Source organism: Branchiostoma belcheri, unplaced genomic scaffold (assembly GCF_001625305.1).
Source record: "Branchiostoma belcheri isolate BF01 breed outbred unplaced genomic scaffold, Haploidv18h27 scaffold8, whole genome shotgun sequence".
Classification (NCBI taxonomy): Eukaryota; Metazoa; Chordata; class Leptocardii; order Amphioxiformes; family Branchiostomatidae; genus Branchiostoma; species Branchiostoma belcheri.
The window spans coordinates 2213447-2221061 of record NW_017804464.1 but is presented as its reverse complement, the minus strand read 5'-3'; the positions used below and the strand labels follow the sequence as shown (position 1 = coordinate 2221061).

Genomic DNA, 7615 nt, shown 5'->3' with positions numbered 1-7615 from the left:
ATAATTCAGGGCTCAAAATACTGGATGCATGTGCACCTTAGTGCAGGTAAAATTGGGAATGTGCAGGTTTTGTCTTAACCTTCACCTAACCTGCTGGTGGTTTGTCATACATGAAGCTATATTATATATGTAGATTTTATTAGATTTTATTTTCTGCATTGACTGTTGCCATGTATGAAGTATCAAAGAAGTGATGTCAATGGTTTTTGGTATTTCGAGCCCTGATATTGGTACAGCTGGGTCACACTTAAATTAATGTATGCAGATCATCTCAGATTTGATTCCTTCTCAGTATTATTAAAAGCATTATAAAATTCCTTTTTTTTCATCCCTGGGCTTGATGAAGCAGAGAATAGCTGCTTAATTGAAATTTGAAAAATCTTAGCCATAACTAGAGAAGATTAGATGTATGAGAACAAGGTAGTTAATATTTTATTCTACCCGTATTCTCATTGTCTTACTGCTAAGGTGCTTATCATCATGGATGTTCTCCCAATTTCGTGGACTGCATGTTAGAAGTGATAGATGGATTGGTATATTACCTATGAAGCTTGAACGCGGCGCCATGAATATTCTGACCCCGTTACAAAGCATTGAATTAACTTACAACAAAAATCTCAACAGAAAATTCAGGAGATAATATATTACCATTAGGAAGTACAGTGTTACAAATTGTTTCGGTTTTTTCACAATGTTGTGGGAAGTAATTGAAGAACAGTAGTTTTTATTTTCAGTAAATTGCACCGTGAAAATTTGAATTAGGATCACGTACACACACAAGGTAGAAATCTATGAGGATGAATCTAGCCTGGAGCAGTGTGCCTGGATATGGATTTTTGAGAAAGGACGATCATGTTTTATCAGATGACACATGTATGTGTGCCCTACAGGCACTACAAATTAAAAGTACACAGTACAAGGATAGAATTGGTAAATAAATTTGGGAGCATCCTCAATTATTATTGGTGGTAAACAGATACAGCTTCCTCTTGTCTGTCAGTTTTGGGGTACTGCTTATGTCCAAGACTGAGTTTGACTTGTATTATTTTCTTTTATTCATTCTCTTTAAGAATTTCTTTTAAAAATAATCCTTAATGCCAGTCAACATCTAGTATGGATGTATGCTAATGTGTTACTTTGTAATAGTAGAAGTGAAAAAGATTACAGGTACTAATAAAAATTTTAAGGACCATGTGTAACAGAAATGTAGGTGTGGATAATTAAATTATGGTCCAATTTCTTTTAAAAATCAGGCAGCGAAAGAAAAATTTCTGCACTTTAAGACATCCAGTGTTTCAGTACCGATTATTTGTATGAAGGTCCTGGTCTTCCCTGGCATGTGAGTCTGTGGTAAATTATTGGGAAATCCTCCATTGTTTAGTTTCCATGAGTGGAGAATCAAAGTCCATGGTGGCCTTTTGTGTGCCATTAGGATTTGACCAGACTGTTTGGACCAGACCATTTGCTGTAATCTCCTGTCTGGATCTATAACTGTAACCTAGCGGACAGATCTTTTTTTCTGGGCAAGATTTAAAACTGATGCCCTTCTGTATATTAGTCTTGTCTAGTTTGGGAAGGAAACCTTACTGATAATTCATTGACGCGTTTGTGCAGTGTTAGAAATACCCACCTGCAGTCTGTATTTTGCACAGATATTTTCAATATTATATTGCAGAAAAAAAATTAAGCAACCTGCAACTTTGCAGACTGAAAAAAAAATCAGACTAGGGGCTCTGTGGTGTCGGCCTCAGCAAAACCCAAATCTCAAACCTTGAACCTGAAAATGAGTTTAGATATGCATCCTTACTGTATATTTTACATTATGATGTACCAGTAATTTAAAGATATAAGCATTATTAGGTTACAATGGTTGTAGTATGGAGGCTTGTGTTTTTCTGAATTGCAGAACAAAATTTTGACATTCTGCAATATTGCTAACACTGGCAAAAAATATTCCTATCAGTGCCTACTGTCAGTTTAGTCTACTTTGGAAAGGAAACCTTATGCACTGACATATTTGTGCTTTTATTCATACTGGCTGGTTTGATAGTGAAGCTTCCCCCATTTGATAGATTTGCTGCACAAAAGAATTACACACGTTACTGCTAATTGCTAAGTGATTGGGTTACATGCAGAAATGGTGTCACTAAATACGTGTATTAGAAGTGCCATGTATATTCATTGATGTAGTGTACCTGGAATGCATGAGAGACAAGGTCGAGTTTCAATGTCAAATGAGCCAAGATGTAGCAGGTTATTAAGCTGCATGCGCCATTCCAGTCCATTAGTGTTAGGTGATTAAAAAGCAAGGATGTCTTTTCAAGAGCATTCTGAATGTCAGGCATTGTTACCAATTAGGCTTGTTTACAGTCTTTCCAGGTACATTCATCATAACATCCTGTCTGTAGATTTCAACTGCAATCAAAATTCTTCGGCAGCGTTTGATCTGCATGTAGTAAACAAAGCTTAGCAAACCACACACAAATATTTTAGGTCCTCTGTCAAAATGTACAAATGTGAAACAAAAATGTACCGATGCAAAAAAAAATTACGGATACACAATCACTCTCTAGTTGGTTAAACTGCTGATTTTTATTTATATCCGCCCAGTGAAGCATATAGTGTGCATTTATGTCTCCCTACCTCAAGTGAAATGTTTACGCACACCACTAATTTACTACAATTACCAGGATAAATTTCTTCTAATCATTGTTTAAGGTTACACTTAAATATGATGTTTCTGTTTGCATCAACATGGGACACTATAGAAAATATTGTACCTTTGCAAATCAGTATGTTCATCCAATTTTTGAAGATGAGAAAGAAAGATTATCAGGTCCTTAAGATGATTGTTGTTTGTTTCCAGATGAGCCCACCCGATCGTTGAGTGGACTGATCCTTAAGAACAATGTGAAGGCACATTACACCAACTTTCCTGCTCAAGTCACTGACTTTGTGAAGAAAGAATGTCTCGCCAACATCGGTAAGTTCTTCAGAAATTGTACCAAAAAATATGTACCAGTAGCACTTCTCAATGTTAGTGTTCTCAATCAAGTTTTACTTTGTCAAACTCTATTGTATAAGTTGGATCACTGGAGATTGCCAAAGTCTAATAAAAAAAGAAAGGAAAAAAAAGATAGTCCCTTCCTACCGACCTTAATTTTTTTCAGAACTGAAACATGAAACAGAACATTTTTCTTCTTAGGTCTAAGGAATGACCACTATTCAATTTGCTGTTACTTCCATGCAACTTGTTTCAGATTGCTGGTACTCAGTAGAGCACCAGACAGCAAATTTACTTGAAGCTGATGTTGTGCAATAGCAACATAAGTGGCCAGTGTAATAGGTAGTGATTCTGTTTGTCTCTAGGCGACCCGTCTCCTCTGATCCGTGCAACGATAGGAATCCTGATCACCACGATAGCGTCAAAGGGTGAGCTGCAGAACTGGCCGGAGCTCCTGCCACACCTCTGCTCCTTACTGGACTCCAACGACTACAACACCTGTGAGGTAAGGACCAGGGTTCAGCCCCTGTCACAAGCATGTCGGCAGAACGTACTGCACCTGCGCGAACCCAATTTTTCACGGTTTTTGTTTGATGTTTGGTCAACGTTGCATCAGAATTTTGCCTGTTGCAGACGACATCATTTCTGACCTAACATTTGGAAACTACAAATGGGATGTTAACCTTATATACGCAATACGACCTTACATGAGACGTTCTGCCGAAGTGCTATGCACAATACATTACGGGTTTCGTGCAGGTGCAGTACGTTCTGCCGACGTGCTCCTGTCACCCATAGCCGGCAGACAGGTGGCCACTGCTTCCCTGATCTCCAAATGCACATGTCCACCTGCCCACCAGACCTGAAAAAGATGCTTCCCCAACCATACACAATCAGACGCACAACTCGCAACAGTCTCTCTGCTGGAAAACATGTCCTCACTGTGCTAGTCTCTGATCACTGACAACAACCTCCAGTCATTCAAAACAGGAGTACACCAGCATCTTCTTTCCACCATCAGGACTTCTACATGTAGCTAGAACCTTGCAGTTGCTATAAACCAATGATTAACCAGGACTGTTATTTTTATGTTACAACCCTGGCTATTGTTTAAGTTAGCACATTACAGAAAAAAATAGCTGAATACGGCCTGTTGAGCACTGCCCATAAATGCTTCTATCCAAGCCAAGGGTGAACAAACCATTAAAAAAAAGTTGTGTGTTGAGATGGAAGTTGTCTGTTTCAGGGTGCATTTGGAGCGCTGCAGAAGGTATGTGAGGACTCAGCAGAACTGCTGGACTGTGACGCCCTGAACCGACCCCTCAACACCATGATCCCCAAGTTCCTACAGTACTTCAAACACACAAGCGCCAAAATCAGGTAAACACTCAAATTTAACATTAGTGTTTCGGAGCTATCTTTTGGAAGGATTTGCATCAACATTTTGGCACACCTTGAGTTTGCATAATAGCTAAAAACAATGATAAAATTGAATTTGCAACTCCATTAGATTTAGAGAAAGGTCTGAAAATCAAAATTTGCTGTTCTGTGTTTGCTGTATTAAAACAAAACTTTCAGGTAAGATTACTAAGAAATACATCTTTCCATAAAGTACTAAGAAATATATATTTCCATGGATGAAGAATAGGCTACTGAGTGTATTGATGTCTGTTTTGTCTGGACTGTTTGAATGTACCGTCCCATGTTATCCCCAGGTCCCATGCAATAGCTTGTGTAAACCAGTTCATCATTAGCAGAACCCAGGCACTGATGGTTCACATTGACGTTTTTATTGAGGTAAGATAACCATTCATTACCTACAGTCTATTCCCCAAGGGATGGAAGTATTGTTTGCGGCTTGTTTGTATGTGTGTGTTTCCCTTTATACATCTCACTGGGCTCCCACCTTCAGATAAGGTTCACTCATCAGATTACACTGTAAGGGTCAGGGGTCAGTAGCAATCTCTTAGCAACAATCAATTTTAAAATCTATAGGAGTACTGGGAGCATAACTACACACAGGTCATGATTGTGGGCGATGGAAGAGTCAGCTCCATGGAACTCAGGAACTCAGCACAGCGCCAACTCATAAATGCAGCAAATGGCCAGCATGTGCCGGCTTGTCGTAAAAGTCGCTATGTACTGCTGCAAATCCACAGTACCAGCTTTGTATTCCTGTGGTTTAGCAGCAGTTTTTTTTGGCTTGAATTTTTTTCATTTGCCCGTTTAGGGATCTTCATCCATAAAATTAAGTCACTGTGGCCTAAATGTAAAAAACTATTTGAGATCTGAATCAAACAAGCTTGCCCTGCCCTCCCTGTTCCATAGAACCTGTTTGCCCTAGCGAATGATGAGGACCCAGAGGTGAGGAAGAACGTGTGCCGAGCTCTGGTGATGTTACAGGAAGTGCGCATGGACAGGTTAATCCCCCACATGCACAACATCGTCGAGGTGAGTTCCAAATCCTTCTCTAGTTTGAGAAATTTTGAAATCTTACTCTCTGAAATGCTATTTCCTGTGTTTCAATGGCAAATTTTGTTTGCTGGTAGACTAAGCTTAGTTAAATGACATCTCTGTCTATCTCTTTACACACTGATTTTTGCCTGTCAAAGATAATGGATTAGGCAAAATTTGTGTGCAACATGAGTGGCAAAATCCACTGCCACAATGGCATCAGAAAAAGGCTATATGGGACTACCTTTACCTACTGGAATTTTAGATTTTTTCATGGTGCATTGTACTGTTTTGCTGTGTGAATATAAAGTGAATTACAGTACCTTTAACACGGGAAAGATTAAACTTGACCTGTGATATTTTGTTTTCAGTACATGCTGCTGCGAACCCAGGACGGTGACGAGACGGTAGCTCTGGAGGCGTGTGAGTTCTGGCTCACGCTAGCGGAGCAGCCCATCTGCAAGGAGGTCCTCTCCGGGTATCTGGACAGGTAAACAATCGCACCACCTGTCAGCACCTGCTGACGGGCTAGCAATGGAGCAGGGCTCGCATCCAAGCAGCTACGCATCTCATTATCAACCACTTCTGAAGGATGGGAGGAAGAACAGACTGAAACTGGTGGCAAATTATTTTCTGATTTTACAATGTCACAATGAAGACAGAAAAAATATCATGGTCCAAATACTTGTAAACCTGATTATTGCTACGGACTCCAGGAAAAGTAGTGTGAAATTCACACTAATGGAGATCCAAAACAAACAAACAAGCAAACAAACATTGAAAAGTTTTTAGAAATTCAAATTTCTATAGAATCAAGGAAATGTTGGTTCTTTTGTATGACAACATTACGTATTTTAGCTTTAAAGAAATGTTGCAGATTTTTCTGATTTAATGTCCTGTCCTCTAACTTTTATTTGAGTACTGGGGGACCTTACACGTGTATGTCATTGTCTTTTTACTTGGAACAGGCAGACTTTTCAAAAAGCTCAACTAGTCGGGGAGGGTCGACTTGTTTTGCCAGGCAGTTCCAGAATGTTTCTTTCATCCTTCAAAGAGTTGAAAAGTGCAGTTTCCTTTACCTAGTTTTTGGATTCTCATCATATTCATACCAAGTTTGTAGCATATTGTACTTCTTTGTACATCTTCTGAGATTTCTTGATGCTAGATTATACCGCAGCATTTGATTTTAAAGGTTTCACGGCGTACATTCTGGGTATTTGCTTATCAGGACATCTGCGGCACAATTTGTGTTGGATATATTATATTGTTGTTAACCTTTTTTATGGTCTTTTGGTACTTTTTTCACAGAGTTATTCCTGTTCTAGTCAATAATACACGGTATTCGGAAATTGACATCATTTTGCTGAAGGTAATATCTTGATTTCCATCCGTTCTTTACTTTAGAATAGCGTTATGTACAACCTTGTTTCCCCTCTCTTTCTCGGTTCATTCAGGTGATATCTTTGCAGCATCTTTTACATGTTTGTATTTTGGTAAATAAATGATACACCTTAAAGGGGCATTATGTAACATTTTTGCAAGTATTTTGATTGAAAAAATCCTTGTATGATTGTAATTAACATCAACTTTTCAACATTTTTGTGCAATTATCTCACACTGCTGACATTTATGGTTGGTGCTATGACAGCCCCACAACACACACTCAGTTTGTGGTGCCACCACAAACTACCAGAATGTAAACAAACCTGGCTGAAAGCTGTGATTTCAGCTTTTAAACACACTCTCAATCAGCATCATATTTTGGCACCTCCACTTTGAATTCCTGAATGACACTTATTTGCAATGGAGTAGGGTTGATCAACTTACTTGTCAAAGAAAACCAGAAAATAGACTCTTTGTATCATCCTAATGTTACATAATGCAGCTTTAAGCAAGAAAAGACCACGAGTTGGCATTTCCAGAAATTGCATTACTTTTAGTCTAATCCCCACTTCAATCGAAGTCCCCTTTCTTCTATTTCAAATATTAAAAGATTTATTTTGAAATGTACATTTCAAACATTTCTTTACATGACAGTAAGTTATTGAGGATTTTTCCTCACTTGCAGTTTGACAAATTTTTTTGTCAGTTTGTTACTATTCCAAACTTAACATTTCAAAAATTCACCTCCTGGTACATAATTGAATTTTTCCCATT

General features: G+C 38.6%; 1 protein-coding gene across 1 annotated transcript in view; it reads left to right on the top strand.

The window, feature by feature from the left end:
• LOC109486268 (transportin-1-like) overlaps positions 1 to 7615 on the top strand; it is a 40725-nt gene that overhangs the window by 6738 nt on the left and 26372 nt on the right. Inside the window, exons 3-9 of the mRNA XM_019790040.1 lie at positions 2867 to 2983; positions 3370 to 3509; positions 4251 to 4384; positions 4720 to 4801; positions 5333 to 5455; positions 5830 to 5948; positions 6767 to 6827. Coding sequence (XP_019645599.1) covers positions 2867 to 2983; positions 3370 to 3509; positions 4251 to 4384; positions 4720 to 4801; positions 5333 to 5455; positions 5830 to 5948; positions 6767 to 6827 — 776 coding nt within the window. The remainder of the gene's footprint in view (positions 1 to 2866; positions 2984 to 3369; positions 3510 to 4250; positions 4385 to 4719; positions 4802 to 5332; positions 5456 to 5829; positions 5949 to 6766; positions 6828 to 7615) is intronic.